General features: G+C 44.4%; 1 protein-coding gene across 2 annotated transcripts in view; it reads left to right on the plus strand.

Moving 5' to 3' along the window:
• RAMP3 (receptor activity modifying protein 3) overlaps positions 1–18,669 on the plus strand; it is a 157,285-nt gene that overhangs the window by 41,414 nt on the left and 97,202 nt on the right. For both annotated transcript variants that reach the window (XM_072153113.1, XM_072153112.1), the window contains exon 2: positions 5,029–5,076. In XM_072153113.1, coding sequence (XP_072009214.1) covers positions 5,029–5,076 — 48 coding nt within the window. The remainder of the gene's footprint in view (positions 1–5,028; positions 5,077–18,669) is intronic.

Below are 18,669 nucleotides of genomic sequence, written 5' to 3' on the forward strand. Positions count from 1 at the left end.
TTTAGAGGCCAAATTTGCAAGAAATCCTTCACATGTGTCAGGATACATTTGGAGAGCCGTAGTGGTACCAAAACAGAGGAAAACCCAAAAAGTGACCCTAATTGTTGAATGTACACCCCTTGGGGAATATAGCAAGGTGTAATATGTAGTGTAGTGTAATACACATGAGAGCATGAAATGAGCATTTTGAACATATAGGTGGTTTCCAAATACGATGTGCAATGGAAAGTTCAGTGCCCGTTATGTGGCGCCCCTTATGAAATAATGGAGGGGTATAGGGAGCAACGGGACATAACAGTTGTTACAATTATTCATTTTACCGAAATTAATTCACAATAGGTTGGGCGTGAATTGTGAATGTCTAGTGTAGAAGGAGGTGTCTAGTGTAGAAGGAGGTGGAATATACCAGGGGACCAACTAAACTTTTGTCACTCTGGAGTTGTCGCAGGTCTCTTAGTAGTATGTAGTGTCCATCCTAACTCCTCTTTTGGAACAGACTCTTTATTGAGTCCTACCATTAGAAGCAGCAGAATTCACCGGGAAAATGCTGCCCTGGCAAAATACAGGAACATCTAAACCAGAGGTACTGGGGCCCTGTCCTTCTTGTACCAATATTAGTTTCCTAATATCTTCCTCTTGAAAACGGAGAAATGATACGGCAGGACCTGCACATTGCAACAGCTCATAAGAGTTGTACAGCATCATCTGTACAATGTGCACAGCCAGCACTTTTGTACCATATCTTCGTTTTAGTAGGGAAATTATCGCCAAGTGTTGCTCTTATTCACCCTAGCGATGCCCATTGTGACGAATATTGCTGCTTTTGGCTGGACCAAATCGTCCAGCCGATAGCGGCAAACATGGACAGAGGGAGGTAACAAAACCCCTCTGGACCGCAAGGCAAAATTGGTGGCTGTCAGGAACAGCCACCACCCTGCCCCGATCACCGTGTCTACAGACATGGTGACCGGTATTACTGACGTCATAAGTAAATTCGCTGCTATTGGCTCTACTGAATTGATGAGCCAATAGCAGCGATAATAAACTGTGGGGGGGGGGGGGGGACATAACCCTTCTGGTCCATGGGGCAGGATGGATGGCTGTCAGGAACAGCCGCCGTCTTACACCGATCAGTGAACAGCCGCCGTCTTACCCTGACCGGTGTTGGCAAGTCACTACCCGCCGCACCGTTCTATAACAACGCTCATTGGGAATAGGCTATACAATCTTTATTTATTTTTTAAGCAATTTAGACAAATAAGGGCTTATTTTTTGCAAGACGAGATGCACTGTAAAAAAAACTTAATTTTAGTGGGGTTTTAGCTTATTGAAGCAATTTTATTAACTTTTTACGTGTGGAGGAAAATAAAATCATCAACTCTTATTTTGGATTTTTAGCATTTTTTTTTGGGGGGGGGGGTGTTCACTGTAGCATAACAATAATATATTATCTTTATTCTATGGATCACTACGATTACGGTGATACCTCATTTATATAGTTTTATTTTTATTTGTCCAATTTTATTGAAGGAAAACTAGAATAGAAAAATGTGCATTTGTTTTAGTATTGCCATTCTTATAGCGGCATAATTATAGTATTTTTTTGTTTACAGAGCTGGTTGTAAGCTTATTTTTTGCGTGACAAGTTGTTCATTTCATTGGTATCATTTTGGTGCTTGTAACTTTTTCAGATCACTTTTTAGAACTTTTTTTGTAAAGCAATTTGATAAAAAGTTTCAATTTTTGGCAAGTTTTTTTTTTTTTTTTACCACGTTCACCGAGCGGGTCCAATTATGATTAGGATTTATTGTACAGATTGTTACGGACGCGGCGATACCAAATAAGTGGGGTTTTTTTGTGATTTAGTGTTTTTAATACTTTATTACTTGTGTAAAGGGAAATGTGGTGTTTGGTAAGCGCCGCGGGGGGGGGGGGGGGTTCCGATTCCGCTTTAATTAAACTTTAAATGCCTCTAACACACCGCGGTCAGCGGGACCGCGGCGTGTTAGGGGTTAACACCCGCGATCGGAGAAATCTCCGATCGCGGGTGTTAGAGGCGGGTGTCAGCTATAATATATAGCCGACACCCACAGCTTCTGGCGCCGGCTCCGTTCAGGAGCCGGCGCCAGAAGCTTGACGTAATAGTACTGCATTTTGCGGGAACGCACCTCCCGCGATGCAGTACTATTACGTCAAATGTTGGGAAGGGGTTAATGAACCAACCAACACGTGCCCCTCTATGTGTCACTTGAGAAAGCGACGGCGAAACGTACGTCGGGGTGCTGCGGTGGTGGTCTTGAGAGCCCTGTGTTAGAGTGGTAAGCACTTAGACATGTAACGCCCTCTTTCTTATTTGGGCAAATTGACTGTTGGGCTTTGGTATCTATCTAATTATATGCATTTTGCTCTCAAATGTTTACTTTTATACCTACTGAGGTCGATTTGTGATTTAATTGACCACCACCGCTCATGTGTGTTTGTTGTTGTGTATTTTAGGTCATGTTTTTAAATTGTCTTGTCCTTTTTGGTTACCTTGTGGGAATAAAATTTGAGTATTGTACTTTATTGTTTCATGTATTGTGATTTTTGGCTAATGTGGTCCTGTGTACTACTATTGGTATTCACACTTTGCTTTCAGTATAGGGACGTGTTACTGTGTAGTGGTTATCTTCTATTTGGTATTTATTACTAGGCAAAGTTGCCTCCACTCTTCAACAACTGATCGACTCCCAGCATCAGGCTTCTGAATCCACTCCTGCTTCCCCTCCATCCACCCCGGCTTTTCCACCGGCAGCAGAGCCAAGACTGAGACTTTCTATGCCCGAAAAATTTGATGGTGACCCGAAACTCTGCAGGGGCTTCATCACCCACTGCTCATTGCACTTTGAACTTATGCCAACTCAGTTTGTCTCTGAATGCTCTACAGTGGCATTCATCCTGAGCCTCCTCTCCGGGAAGGCCCTGGCCTGAGCTACTCCTCTGTTGGACAGAAACGACCCAGTCACGGCCTCCCATGCTACGTTTCTGGCTGAATTTCGCTCTGTATTTGAAGAACCCGCTCGTTGCTCCTTAGTTGAAACGGCCCTGCTGAACTTGCGCCAAGGACACTCTTCTGTGGGCGAGTACACCGCCAAGTTCCGCACCCTAGCCTCCGAGCTCTCCTGGAATGATGCGGCCTTGTCAGCTACCTTCAGGCAAGGACTGTCCCCCCAGGTGAAAGACGCACTGGCTGCCCGTGACCTGCCGGCTACTCTGAGTGGTCTTATCACATCATGATGAAGAATTGAATCACGAGCACCCTCAAGTTCGGCTTCCATGTCAGTCACGCTTGGCTCCAGTTTTCCAAGAACCGCCTCAGCCTCCAGTCACACAGTCTGAACAGGAGCGTTCCATCCAGGAACGATCCAGGCGTCTCCGGGAGAAACTTTGCCTGTACTGCGCTAGCCCCGAACACCCTATTGGGGCTTGTCCTGTCCGTTCTCCCACGTCCAGAAAACCCCAACACCCTGAACTTCTGGGAGGTACTTCCCTAGGTGTCAATGCCGTGTCTCCACATCGGTTCCTGTGCTCCTAGATGTCGGTGCTCGCTCTCCTGTGCAAATTTCAGCATTCCTGGACAATGGTTCTATGGGGAATTTTGTGGATGCTGCCCTGATCTCCTAGCATCACAATCCGGTGGTTCCACTCAAGAATCCGCTATCCCTGTCTTCCGTGGATGGTCAAGTCCTGTCTGAACCGGTCCAGTATCGCACTGAGCCAATTTCTCTCCAAGTTGGAGCTCATCACAAAGAGACTCTGGTTTTCTATGTTCTGCCATGATCCACATCATCTCTTCTTCTAGGTCTTCCATGGCTACAACTCCATGCTCCGGTCCTCAACTGGAAGACTGGTGAGATCCTGAGTTGGGGACCAGACTGTCATTCTCGCTGCTGGGCTTCACCGCCTCCTGGCCTGACGAATTTCCAGCTTCTTAGTTCCCTCCAGAGATGTCCTGGGACCAATAAGAAGAGGAGGTCAAAGAAGAAGAGGGGCCCTAAAGGGGGGGTACTGTCACAAATGCACCCGTGATCCTTGCTGTGGATCGCGGGCACACACGTGCCCCTCTATGTGTCGCGGTCCCCGCTGCTACTGTCCCGCTCCCCGGCCTGGACTCACCTCTCCACGCTCCTGGCTGTACTCCTGCTAGGGCGCACGCGCCGGCTCTTTAGGACTTGAAGGGCCAGCGTCCCTTAATCCATAAAAAAAAACATTTACTGAGGCAATTAATCAAGTAACAAGCTGATGAAAAATGGTTAATGGAAAATGCAACAGAGGAAAGAGGACTTCACAGCCTCAAGAAAGCTTGGAACAGACTGTAAGGCTTACAACTTCTTAAAGTCAGCACATTCTACGGTACAGAACTGGAGCAGAACACTCACAGCCTGGGAAAGAACTGATTGTGCTACAGTTGTATTAACTCAAAATTATAATAATAATAGTGTTAAGTATAAGACTTAAGTAAAGGGATATTCTATAAGAAAGAGATTTCTTATGGCTTTTGCACAATTCCAAGAGCACCACCAGGAATTTCAATTATTTTTCCCCTTATGCCAAGTGAGCATAGGGGTAAAATTATATGCTGGCGTATCATGCACCAGCGCATAAATTCCCCACTATGAATTATGAAACCTATAAAGCAAGTGGGTTCATGTTTGCTCAGGAATGCAAATGCCCATCATTGCTTATAGATCATGAGAGTAAAAGGAAGCAGTGGACACTTTTGGAGAAACCATGGAAGATAGGGTAGGTTGGAGGCAAAGTAAGATTTCATTTAGTTAGGGCTTTATACATTTGCTGTTTTTACTTGTTACAGCTCTTGCCTTATTAATTTTTGTAAATTTTCTTGCTATTGTTTCACATATTCTATGAGTACAAAAAAGTTCACTAGATACCAGACAAAAGTCTATCATGTATCAAGTATGCTAGAAACTACATTTCAGACTTGAACCAATAAAAAAATCTCTAAAATATTTTTCTTTTAATTTTCAGGGTCTCTTGAAAAAGGTTTCATCAGAGCAGAGCATCAGGGTAGAGGAAGTGAGTAATATTTGGTAATGTTTTAAATGTAGTATTCCTACATGAGCCATTCATGTTAGGTAGTCAAAACCTTATTCAGTAGTAACTGTTCCTTCTTGTTTCAAGGCAGCAGATGCCAAAAAATAACACCTAATACAGTTTATATAACCAACTGATAAGGGGGTTTTCCTGCTGAGAAAGAAAGAGGAGATGTGTATTACTTCTGCCTTCTGAATTTAATTGGTTTTTCAGTGTATGCATATTAACCACTAAGGACCAGGTTAATTTCCACCTTTAGGACCAAGATCTGTTTTTCAAATCAGACACAAATTGCAGTGATAACTTTAGAAGGCTTTAACTTACCCAAGTTATTTTTAGATTTTTAGAATTTTAATTGACAAGTTATGCATTTTCAAACAAATAGTCGTACCAGACAAATTAGTTGCTGACTTACGTCATATCTCTGCTTTGTGTTGTTATACTTTTTACTATGTTCTTTTAAAATACAAAATGATCTCGCTTTCAGGCAGATACTTTTAACACCTAAATTAGTTGCTGAATAACATTTTCCATATTTAAAATGTCTGGATAATTATTTTGATGTCAGTCGGCTTAGAAATCGAACATTGGTTTTCAGTATTTTCAAGATTTTAGAATCTACTTTTTTGGGATCATTACTGTTTTTGATGGAATTTCGAAACATATAATAGAAACTCCCAATATAAATTCGAATTTATGTAAATTCCAGGATATTTCAAGGCTCTGAACAATCTACATGGAATAAAAAAAACAAACATTTTACTCTGCAGGTGTTGCAATTGTTTATTTTTGAGATGAAAATAATATATTGCTTTGGAAAATACATTGGGTACACTAAATTCTGCACTAATTTTAGAAGGGGGGGGGAATTCTGGTGTCTTTTCCCCCATTAATGCTAAAGCTAATGTGTACCAGGCTTTCAAATTACTTATACATTTCTCTCCCTACGCCAGTCACTTTTATCTTAAAGCATGTGACGTTTTTTATGTAGTTATATTAGAGCTTATGGAACCAGTTTTATTGGTGAAATTTTAAAACCCTTTCTTATGGGGTATCAGAATTAAAAAAAAAAAAAAAACACATAAAGTTGCAGATAGTCTTCAGTAGCAGCCCTGCAGAGCTTTTGAATCATACCTTTGAGTTTGTTTGCAGCAGTAATACTGTGAATAACTATTCAAAACATTTTTTTATTGTTTTATTACATTAATGTTATATAGTATATTTTTATGTTTTACTAACTTTTCAAATTAAAAACTTACTTGAGTAAAAAAAAACTGAGACAAACTTTTTGCTACCCTATCTTCTGGAAGGCATAACTTTTTTTTTTTGAGCTATGAGAGGGTTTCTTTTTGATTTGTACTTTTGCTATATATGAAATTTTGTTTGCATTTTGTTCCTTTTTTATGGAGCATGAGGGACAAAAGTTTTTGTAATTTTTTTTATATGGTGATCATGATGAGCTTGCAGTTAGCATGGCTGCTCCCAGGTAGACTGGACTAATGAAAAGGAGTGTATGGAGTACTCACAGATTTCATACTATTGAGCAGTCCCAAGGACATGTTAGTCACTACTATTTAAATAGTAATGCTTCACCAATGTGCACCTCCTCCTACTGACTGAAGTGTTTTTATACTCACACACTAAATCTTTTCCCCCACAACATAGATATCCTATGTTGACTGCAGAGCAGCCAATAGAAATAGTTTTACCACTTGGTGGTTAAGAAGGGTTGCAGCATAATGACTAGAGATGAGCGAGCACTAAAATGCTCGGGTACTCGTTATTCGAGACGAACTTTTCCCGATGCTCGAGTGCTCGTCTCGAATAACGAGCCCCATTGAAGTCAATGGGAGACTCGAGCATTTTTCAAGGGGACCAAGGCTCTGCACAGGGAAGCTTGGCCAAACACCTGGAAACCTCAGAAAAGGATGGAAACACCACGGAAATGGACAGGAAACAGCAGGGGCAGCATGCATGAATGCCTCTGAGGCTGCTTAAACGCACCATTATGCCAAAATTATGGGCAACAGCATGGCCATGACAGAGTGACAGAATGAAGCTAGATAGCATCTAAAACATCCAATAATTGACCCTGACACTATAGGGGACGGCATGCAGAGGCAGCGGCAGCAGCGGCAGGCTAGAGAGTGTCTTGGCAACATACCCCAAATGGACTCAGGCTTAAAACCAATGGGTGGCAGAGAGGAACCAAAGGAGGTGAGCAAGAAGCGCTCAAATAATATCGGTAAATGATAAAAGTTTGCCAGTATATTTTGTGGATTACACAGCAGGGTGGCGACAAAGTTAACAAGTTTGATGTGGAAGCCATGAAAACAACCCAAAATTCTGCCTGACACAGATCGTTTGATAAGGGGACCATGTATGGAGGCAGTGAACTAGTAGTAGATTAAAGGTGCTGCAGTTAAAACTATGTTAGTTGGATCTTGGGATGGAGCTGGCGCTCCGCTGCCAGGCAAGCTTTCGCCAATCCAAGCCCCTGTCTCTAGGCTACTCCCCAAACAGCACTTCTAAGAACCTTTTGTATAAGATCAAGTGTAGTAGCGTTCTTATAAGTTTAGGATATGGCGGGTGAGGGGAATGTAAACAGATGCGCAAGAAGCGCTGAAATAATATTGGTAAATGATAAAAGTTTGCCAGTATATTTTGTGGATTACACAGCAGGGTGGCGACAAAGTTAACAAGTTTGTTGTGGAAGCCATGAAAACAACCCAAAATTCTGCCTGACAGAGCTCGTTTGATAAGGGGACCATGTATGCCTACAGTTCATGCCAGTCGCTGCACTGGCTGCCAGTCTCCTTTCGAATACAGTTTAAAATAATAACCCTCATCCATAAAGCTCTGTATAATGCTGCACCCCCCTACCTCTCCTCTCTTATCTCAGTCTATCGCCCAACCCGTGCTCTTAGATCCGCCAGTGATCTTAGATTAACCTCTACCCTAGTGCGGACCTCCCACTCGCGTCTCCAAGACTTCTCTAGAGCTGCACCAATTCTATGGAATGCTCTGCCCCGGACTATCAGACTAATACCTAACCTCCAAAGTTTCAAACGTGCTCTTAAAACCCATTTCTTTAGGCAAGCCTATAACACTCATTAACTGCATGAAGTTTTAACCCTTCTACTAACCCGTCCTGTGTCGTCCTCCCATCTGTTATCCAGCAACCAACAGGCACCAGACTTCTCTGCAGTCCCATTCACCCTGGACCTGGTATATAAGATGACGGCTGAGTGGTTCAAGCAACAGCAATTCCATTTATTATATTTTGTTCTATTCCCTAAGAAGAATGGCTTGACCATTAAATATTCTTTTACCTCGTGTTACCCCATCATCTTCATAAACCGTAAGCTCTGGCGAGCAGGGACCTCACTCCTGTTGTTCCATACAAATGTTGTGCTCTGTTACATTACATTTGTATTTGTTTCCTATGATTTGTAAAGCGCTACGGAATATGATGGCGCTATATAAATAAAGATTATTATTATTATTATTATTATTATGGAGGCAGTGAACTAGTAGTAGATTAAAGGTGCTGCAGTTAAAACTATGTTAGTTGGATCTTGGGATGGAGCTGGCGCTCCGCTTCCAGGCGAGCTTTCGCCAATCCAAGCCCCTGTCTCTAGGCTACTCCCCAAACAGCACTTCTAAGAACCTTTTGTATAAGATCAAGTGTAGTAGCGTTCTTATAAGTTTGGGATATGGCGGGTGAGGGGAATGTAAACAGATGCGCAAGAAGCGCTGAAATAATATTGGTAAATGATAAAAGTTTGCCAGTATATTTTGTGGATTACACAGCAGGGTGGCGACAAAGTTAACAAGTTTGTTGTGGAAGCCATGAAAACAACCCAAAATTCTGCCTGACACAGCTCGTTTGATAAGTTAACAAGTTTGATGTGGAATGCCCTGTAATAGCTCTTGGGCGGTGTGCCTTTTATCGCCTAGGCTCAGCAGTTTGAGCACCGCCTGCTGTCGCTTAGCGACTGCACTGCTGCTGTGCCTAGAGCTACCGACTGATGGCGCCATGCCCACGGATGGTAATTCGGAGGAGGAGGGGGTGGAGGAGGGGTGGGAGGAGGAGGAGGTATAGTAGGCCTTTGAGACCTGGACCGAGGTAGGCCCCGCAATCCTCGGCGTCGGCAGTATATGACCAGCCCCAGGGTCAGACTCGGTCCCAGCCTCCACCAAGTTAAGTGTAGTAGCGTTCTTATAAGTTTGGGATATGGCGGGTGAGGGGAATGTAAACAGATGCGCAAGAAGCGCTGAAATAATATCCGTAAATGGTAAAAGTTTGGCAGTATATTTTGTGGATTACACAGCAGTGTAATCAACAGATGCGCAAGAAGCGCTGAAATAATATCGGTTAATCATTAAAGTTTGCCAGTATATTTTGTGGATAACACAGCAGGGTGGCGACAAAGTTAACAACTTTGATGTGGAATCCATGAAAACAACCCAAATTCCTGCCTGACACACCTCGTTTGATAAGGGGACGATGTATGGAGGCAGCTATGTGGACGACTTTTGGAGGTAGCAATGGAGACAACGTGTGGAGGCTGCTATGGAGACAATTTAATTTGGATAGTGCCTGTATGTGGCAGTCCAAAAAAGTTTTCAAACCAGAGGAGCAGGTAGGTGGCCCTCCAGAAAAATGAAATAGATTGAGTGCCTGTATGTGGCAGTCCAAAAAAGTTTTCAAACCAGAGGAGCAGGTAGGTGGTCCTCCAGAAAAATGAAATAGATTGAGTGCCTGTATGTGGCAGTCCAAAAAAGTTTTCAAACCAGAGGAGCAGGTAGGTGGCCCTCCAGAAAAATGAAATAGATTGAGTGCCTGTATGTGGCAGTCCAAAAAAGTTTTCAAACCAGAGGAGCAGGTAGGTGGCCCTCCAGAAAAATTGAATAGATTGAGTGCCTGTATGTGGCACTCCCAAAAATTGTTTAAAACAGAGGACCGGGTAGGTGGCCCTCCAGAAAAATTAAATGCATAAAGTACTATAGCTAGAGCCAGTGGGCCCTGTCAAAAAATAGCCAGTTTCCTCTGCTTTAGTGTACAAAGAGGAGGAGAAGGAGGAAAATGAGGAGGAGGAGTGCATAAATTATTCAGGTTGAGCTTCCTTCACCTGGTGGAGATTGGAAATTATGAGAAATCCAGGCTTTATTCATCTTAATAAGCGTCAGCGCTGTCAGTCGACAGGCGTGTACGCTTATCGGTGATGATGCCACCAGCTGCACTGAAAACCCGCTCGGACAAGACGCTAGCGGCAGGGCAGGCAAGAACCTCCAAGGCGTACAGCGCCAGTTCGTGCCACATGTCCAGCTTTGAAACCCAGTAGTTGTAGGGAGCTGTGTGATCATTTAGGACGATGGTATGGTCAGCTACGTACTCCCTCACCATCTTTCTGTAAAGATCAGCCCTACTCTGCCGAGACTGGGGACAGGTGACAGTGTCTTGCTGGGGTGACATAAAGCTGGCAAAAGCCTTGTAAAGCGTACCCTTGCCAGTGCTGGACAAGCTGCCTGCTCGCCTACTCTCCCTCGCTACTTGTCCCGCAGAACTACGCACTCTGCCGCTAGCGCTGTCAGAAGGGAAATACTGTTTCAGCTTGTGCACCAGGGCCTGCTGGTATTCATGCATTCTCACACTCCTTTCCTCTCCAGGGATGAGAGTGGAAAGATTTTGCTTGTACCGTGGGTCCAGGAGAGTGAATACCCAGTAATCGGTGCTGGAATAAATTCTTTGAACGCGAGGGTCACGGGATAGGCAGCCTAGCATGAAATCTGCCATATGCGCCAGAGTACCAACGTGCAAGAATTCACTCCCCTCACTGGCCTGACTGTCCATTTCCTCCTCCTCCAACTCCTCCAACTCCTCTTCTTCTGCCCATACACGCTGAACAGTGAAGGACTGAACAATGGTCCCCTCTTCTGTCTCGCCAACATTCTCCTCCTCTTCCTCCTCATCCTCCTCCACCTCCTCCGATATGCGCTGGGAAACAGACCTGAGGTTGCTTTGGCTATCAACAAGGGAATCTTCTTCCCCCGTCTCTTGTGACGAGCGCAAAGCCAAGCAGCGGGATGGTGAGGCTGATGATGGCGGCATCGCCACTGACCATCTGTGTTGACTCCTCGAAGTTACTCAGCACCTGACAGATATCAGACATCCACGTCCACTCCTCATTGTAGACTTGAGGAAGCTGACTGACCTGACTACCAGTTCTAGTGGAAGTTGACATCTGGCAGTCTACAATCGCTCTGCGCTGCTGGTAAACTCTGGATAACATGGTTAATGCTGAATTCCACCTCGTGGGCACGTCGCACAACAGTCGGTGAGCGGGCAGTTGGAGGCGGCGCTGCGCTGCCCTGAGAGTGGCAGCATCTGTGCTGGACTTCCTGAAATGCGCACAGATGCGGCGCACCTTCGTGAGCAAATCAGACAGATTGGGGTATGTCTTGAGGAAACGCTGAACTATCAGATTTAACACATGGGCCAGGCATGGCACATGTGTCAGTCTGCCGAGTTGCAGAGCCGCCACCAGGTTAAGGCCGTTGTCACACACAACCATGCCTGGCTTCAGGTTCAGCGGTGCCAGCCACAGATCAGTCTGCGCCGTGATGCCCTGTAATAGTTCTTGGGCGGTGTGCCTTTTATCGCCTAGGCTCAGCAGTTTGAGCACCGCCTGCTGTCGCTTAGCGACGGCACTGCTGCTGTGCCTAGAGCTACCGACTGATGGCGCCATGCCCACGGATGGTAGTTCGGAGGAGGAGGTGGAGGAGGGGTGGGAGGAGGAGGAGGCATAGTAGGCCTGAAAGACCTGGACCGAGGTAGGCCCCGCAATCCTCGGCGTCGGCAGTATATGACCAGCCGCAGGGTCAGACTCGGTCCCAGCCTCCACCAAGTTAACCCAATGTGCCGTCAGCGATATATAGTGGCCCTGCCCGGCAGCACTCGTCCACGTGTCCGTGGTCAGGTGGACCTTGTCAGAAACGGCGTTGGTCAGGGCACGGATGATGTTGTCTGACACGTGCTGGTGCAGGGCTGGGACGGCACATCGGGAAAACTAGTGGCGGCTGGGGACCGAATACCGAGGGGCGGCCGCCGCCATGAGGTTGCGAAAGGCCTCGGTCTCTACTAGCCTATAGGGCAGCATCTCCAGGCTAAGCAATCTGGAGATGGGGACATTAAGGGCTTGGGCGTGCGGGTGGGTTGCACTATATTTCCTTTTCCGCTCTAGCGTCTGGGGTATGGAGAGCTGAACGCTGGTGGATGCTGTGGAGGACCGTGGAGGCGACGATGGGGTTTTTGTGCCAGGGTCCTGGGCAGGGGGCTGACTATCAGCTGACACAGGGGAAGGAGCAGTGGTGTGCACGGCCGGAGGTGAACGGGCTTGGTGCCACTGAGTGGGGTGTTTAGCATTCATATGCCTGCGCATACTGGTGGTAGTTAAGCTAGTAGTGGTGGAACCCCTGCTAATCCTGGTTTGGCAAAGGTTGCACACCACAGTCTGTCGGTCATCCGGTGTTTCCTTAAAGAACCTCCAGACTTCTGAAAATCTAGCCCTCGCCGCGGGAGCCCTCGCCACGGGAGCTTCACTACGTTACACATTTGGCGCTGATGCACCTGCTCTGGCCCTGCCTCTCCGTCTGGCCCCACCACTGCCTCTTCCAACCTGTTCTGGTCGAGGACTCTCCTCCGTCTCAGAAGCACTGTGTTCACCCGGCCTCTCAACCCAGCTTGGGTCTGTCACCTCATCATCCTCCGATCCCTCAGTCTGCTCCCCCCTCGGACTTCCTGCCCTGACAACAACTTCACCACTGTCTGACAACCGTGTCTCCTCATCGTCGGACACCTCTTTACACACTTCTTCCACTACGTCAAGAAGGTCATCATCACCCACAGACTGCGACTGGTGGAAAACCTGGGCATCGGAAAATTGCTTAGCAGCAACCGGACAAGTGGTTTGTGACTGTGGGAAGGGTCCAGAAAACAGTTCCTCAGAGTATGCCGGTTCAAATGCCAAATTTTCCTGGGAGGGGGCAGACTGGGGGGGAGGAGGCTGAGGTGCAGGAGCTGGAGGAGTGCCGATTTCGGTGACATGGGTGGACTGCGTGGAAGACTGACTGGTGGACAAATTGCTCGAAGCATTGTCGGCAATCCACGACATCACCTGTTCGCACTGTTCTGGCCTCAACAGTGCTCTACCACGAGTCCCAGTAACTTCAGACATGAACCTAGGGAGTGTAGCTCTGCGGCGTTCCCCTGCTCCCTCATCAGCAGGTGGTGTCTCACCCCGCCCAGGACCACGGCCTCTGACCCCTGCAGTAGTTGGACGCCCACGTCCCCGCCCTCGTCCTCTACCCCTAGCCCTCGGGTTAAACATTTTGAAAATGAAAGTTATAACTTTAATTTTTTTTTTACTTTTTTTTGTGTTTTTTTGTGTTTTTTTTTTTTTTTTTTTGTGTTTTTTAGTTTTTAAAACCAAACGATGCTATCCTATTGCTATGGCTATTTTGTAGCCAAGTATGAAAGCACACTGCTATGCCAGATGAGATGACGCTGAGTTATGAAAAAATAAACGTAAAATAAAAAGTAAATGGCAGACTGTGCCTAATTGAAATCCAACCCCTAATAAATTGTCCCACTTCGGTCTTTGCGATGGATATGTGCGTCACTAAGCGCTAAACACAACGGTCGCAAGTCTCACTACAAATTCCTCACAATATGGTAGTAGATGCACTACAGCAAGGACAGCCACCAGCAGATCAACCAGAAATAAAATATATATAACGCTATTGTAGGCCTAAGTAAGCCGTTTGGATTCTCCTATGGCTATTTTCTAGCCAAGTATGAAAGCACACTGCTATGCCAGATGAGATGACGCTGAGTTTTGAAAAAATAAACGTAAAATAAAAAGTAAATGGCAGACTGTGCCTAATTGAAATCCAACCCCTAATAAATTGTCCCACTTCGGTCTTTGCGATGGATATGTGCGTCACTAAGCGCTAAACACAACGGTCGCAAGTCTCACTACAAATTCCTCACAATATGGTAGTAGATGCACTACAGCAAGGACAGCCACCAGCAGATCAACCAGAAATAAAATATATAACGCTATTGTAGGCCTAAGTAAGCCGTTTGGATTCTCCTATGGCTATTTTCTAGCCAAGTATGAAAGCACACTGCTATGCCAGATGAGATGACGCTGAGTTATGAAAAAATAAACGTAAAATAAAAAGAAACTTGCAGACTGTGCCTAATTGAAATCAAACCCCTAATAAATTGTCCCACTTTGGTGTTTGAGGTGGATATGTGTGTCACTAAGAGCTAAACACAACGGTAGCAAGTCCCCCTGCAAATTCCTCACAATATGGTACTAGCTGCAAATAAAAAAAAAAAAAAGTATAACGTTATTGTAGCCCTAAGAAGGGCTGTTGGGTTCTTGTAGAATCACTCCTGCCTAACACTATTCTAATAGAACAGCCTAACGCTTTCCCTGACCAGCAGCAGCTCTCTCCCTAGCGGCATCCAGACACAGAATGATCCGAGCTGCGCAGGCAGGGGCTAGTCTATTCCAGGGTCACCTGATCTGGCCAGCCAACCACTGCTATCGACGTGTATGGGTACCACGTCATGCTGGGTGGAGTGCAGAGTCTCCTGGCTTGTGATTGGCTCTGTTTCTGGACGCCAAAAAGCAAAACGGCAGGAGATGCCATTTTCTCGAGTGGGCGAAGTATTCGTCCAAGCAACGAGCAGTTTCGAGTACGCTAATGCTCGAACGAGCATCAAGCTCGGACGAGTATGTTCGCTCATCTCTAATAATGACATTTTAAATGACAAGATGTTAGAGACATTACAGACATCAGTTGTTGAGAACCAACCCCTTAGAAGCTACATTGGCAGCTGTGCCTACAGTACTTCAGAACACTGAATGGAGGCATCTTCTTCTAGTTCACTTAACTGTTTAGTGAACAGCTTGATGACATTCCTGTACAGCTCACTCCTTACCAGTCAGACATTCACAGCTATCCATGTGCAGGGACACAGCTCCATTTGGCACAGCCATAGGAAGGAGGCCAGGAGATGTTTGTTTTCATCAATCAGTTATTTATTAAATAAACTGTGGGTTTGAAATAAATACTTTGAAATGAGAATTCCCCTTTTGTTAGCTATAATTACTGTACTACTGAGTACTGTTTTGGATTCTATTAAACCTGAATATGGGTGTTTATTTTCCTTTTATAATGATAATATTTTAAAGTATAATATTTTCAATGAAAAAACCTTTCAAAAGTTGTCTTCCAAAGCAATAAGTTGATCTTCTCAAGACACCAGCCACCTGACCACCAATAAGTTCATCTCTATGAAAAAACTTTCAAAATTTGCCTGCCAAAGCAATATCCAATCCCTTATAGTATTATGCCTTACAGTTTGTTTCTTTGTCAAACATTAAATAATTGTTCATGTCAAGTGTATTAATATAATCTTAAGGGAACATAGAATATTGAGGCAGATATGAAGCAGTTTATTCTGTAAACCCTATTCTTACAAGCCACTAAGGAACATGTAGCTACCAAAAACTGTCACACTTGACAGAACGTCAGACATTGGCTCCTTCTCTGCCTTGTATCACAAAAAGTGTGAGTCTGATTTGATGTGACAGATGGTTCTTGCTGTAGAAGATAATTTATCACACAATTAAAAATCCTGTTGTACAAGGTATCTTCTAGTCTTAAGGCTGCGTACATTTGCCATCAGATATTAATGATCACGGTAGTTATTCATCATACAGCTCTGCAAGTCTCTTGATTAGCTGTTTTACATCTTAATGAATGTTTCCATATTACGGAGCAGGGAGAGGTCATTTTCTGGGTGACAGGTGAGGTGTCTTTGATGTTAATGGAAAGAGATAGATGACAGAAAGTGTAAGAGAGTGTTTCTAAAATATCACAACTTAGACAAGGTACTGTTCTATGCTGTCACTCATGATTACTCAATGGAACAGCAGTCGGTGAATGAAAAAAATTTATCCCAGCAGGTTACAGAAGGAGATAAACATTAACTTATTATACATGAATAATGCCAAAAACAACATTGTTACTGAAGCGAATAGGAAGAAATCAGTGTCAGATCCACACAGCTTTTGTAGTGATTTCTGCAGCTCTCCCAGGGTGTGCGTTTTGGGGATCTGTATACCCTTATTAGCAGTTCTTTTTTGTTACTGGAGCGAATAGGAAGAAATCAGTGTCAGATCCACACAGCTTGAGTGGTGATTTCTGCACCTCTCCCAGGGTGTGCATTTTGGGGGATCTGTATAATCCACATAGTAGTTCTTTTTTGTTACTGAAGCGAATAGGAAGAAATCTGTTTTATTTCCACACAGCTTCTGTAGTGATTTCTGGACCTCTCCCAGTGTGTGCGTTTATGGTGATCTGTATACCCCAATTAGCAGTTCTTTTTTGTTACTGAAGTGAATAGGAAGAAATCAGTGTCAGATCCACACAGCTGCTGTAGTGATTTCTGCTCCTCTCCCAGGGTGTGCGTTTTGGGGGATCTGTATACCTCAAATAGAAGTTATTTTTTGTTACTGAAGCGAATAGGATGAAATCAGCGTCAGATCCACACAGCTTCTGTAGTGATTTCTGGACCTCTCCATGAGTGTGCATTTTGGGGGATCTGTATACCCCAATTAGCAGTTCCTTTTTTGTTACTGAAGTGAATAGGAAGAAATCAGTGTCAGATCCACCCAGCTTCTGTGGTGATTTCTGCACCTCTCCCAGGGTGTCCATTTTGTGGGATCTGCTAAAGTTGAGAGTGAGAAATATGTGTCAAATCCACGTAGTTTATCAATATACAACACATCCTCGTGACTTCCTCAGGGGTGATCAAGTGTAGTGTAGTGGTTATCACGTTCTGATCACCCCTAAGGAAGTCACGAGGACGTGACGTAACGAGCGGGGTTCCTTTTCCACAGTCGGCTCAACCTCCTTCCCCTGTCTGCTTTGCCTCGCACCTACTCAGGTCCTTTTACTCCATATATACTTATCTGCTTGAGGTAACATAGCTTCAGTACCAGCATTGTCTAAAGATCTTGTTGTTTTATCTATGCAGAACTGGGGGTCCACTTAGGGAGGGTGTTTGTCTGCCTGTGGCTCACCCCTGGGTCTGGGACTTTTTTCCCTGACCCTTTTGGGGGACAGTTGTGCTTCTGATAGCACCTTTTTAAGTGATTTTAGATTCCTTGTATCTCTTAGTGTGTGTTATTTATTGCATTTGGTTAACCGGTTAAGAACTGGGCCCTTTCCTGTCTTTTCATGTCCATTTTTCACTCCCCACCTTCAAAAATCTATTACTTTTTTTATTTTTACACGTAAAGAGCTGTGTGACGGCTTGTTTTCTGTGTAACAAATTGCCCTTCATAGTGATGGTATTAAATATGCCATGCCATGTACTCGGAAGCGGGAAAAAAATTCCAAATGCAATGAAAATGGTGAAAAAACGCATTTGCGCCATTTTCATGTGGGCTTGGATATTATGTCTTTCACTGGTCGCCCAAAATGACATGTCTACTTTATTCTTTGGGTTGGTACGATTAAGGGGATACCAAATTTGTATAGGTTTTATAATGTTTTCATACATTTACAAAAATTAAAACCTCCTGTACAAAAATAATTTTTTTGATTTTGCCAACTTCTGGCGCTAATAACTTTTTTATACTTTGGTGTACGGAGCTGTGGGTGGTGTCATTTTTTTGCGAAATTTGATAATATTTTCAATGATATCATTTTTAGGACTGTACAACCTTTTGATCACTTTTTATAGATTTTTTTATATTTTTCAAAATGGCAAAAAAGTGCCATTTTCGACTTTGCGCGCTATTTTCCGTTACGGGGTTAAACCCGTTATCATATTTTGATAGATCGGGCATTTTGGGACGCATCGATACCTGATGTGTTTATGATTTTTACTGTTTATTTATATTTATGTCAGTTCTAGGGAAAGGGGGGTGATTTGAAATTTTAGTTTTTTTTATTATAATTTTTTTTTTTTAACTTTTTTTTTTAATTTATGCTATTTTTCCGACTCCCTAGGGTACTTTAACCCTAGGTTGTCTGATCGATCCTATCATATACTGCCATACTACAGTATGGCAGTATATGGGGATTTTCCTCCTCATTCATTACAATGTGCTATCAGCACATTGTAATGAAGGGGTTAAAACAAAATAGCCTCGGGTCTTTGGAAGACCCGAGGCTACCATGGAGATGTATCGCTCCCCCCTGATGATGTCACGGGGAGCGGCGATCCCAGGTAAGATGGCGGCGCCCACTCTCTGTGCTACATATAGTGCCAGTTTAATCGGTCAAATGCCTTTTCGGGGGCCCCTGATTCGAGGGCCCCTGATTCGTTTTTCTGCACCAGATCTATCAGATCAATGATGCGACGGGTATTATCTCCCGCCTGTCTATATCGGACAAAACCCGACCTGGTCCTTATGCACCAGTTGTGGGAGCCAGTCACTTAGCCTATTGGCAAGAAGTTTAGTGAAAATCTTAAGATCTGCG

The sequence above is a fragment of the Engystomops pustulosus genome, chromosome 5 (genome assembly GCF_040894005.1).
Source record: "Engystomops pustulosus chromosome 5, aEngPut4.maternal, whole genome shotgun sequence".
Lineage (NCBI taxonomy): Eukaryota > Metazoa > Chordata > Amphibia > Anura > Leptodactylidae > Engystomops > Engystomops pustulosus.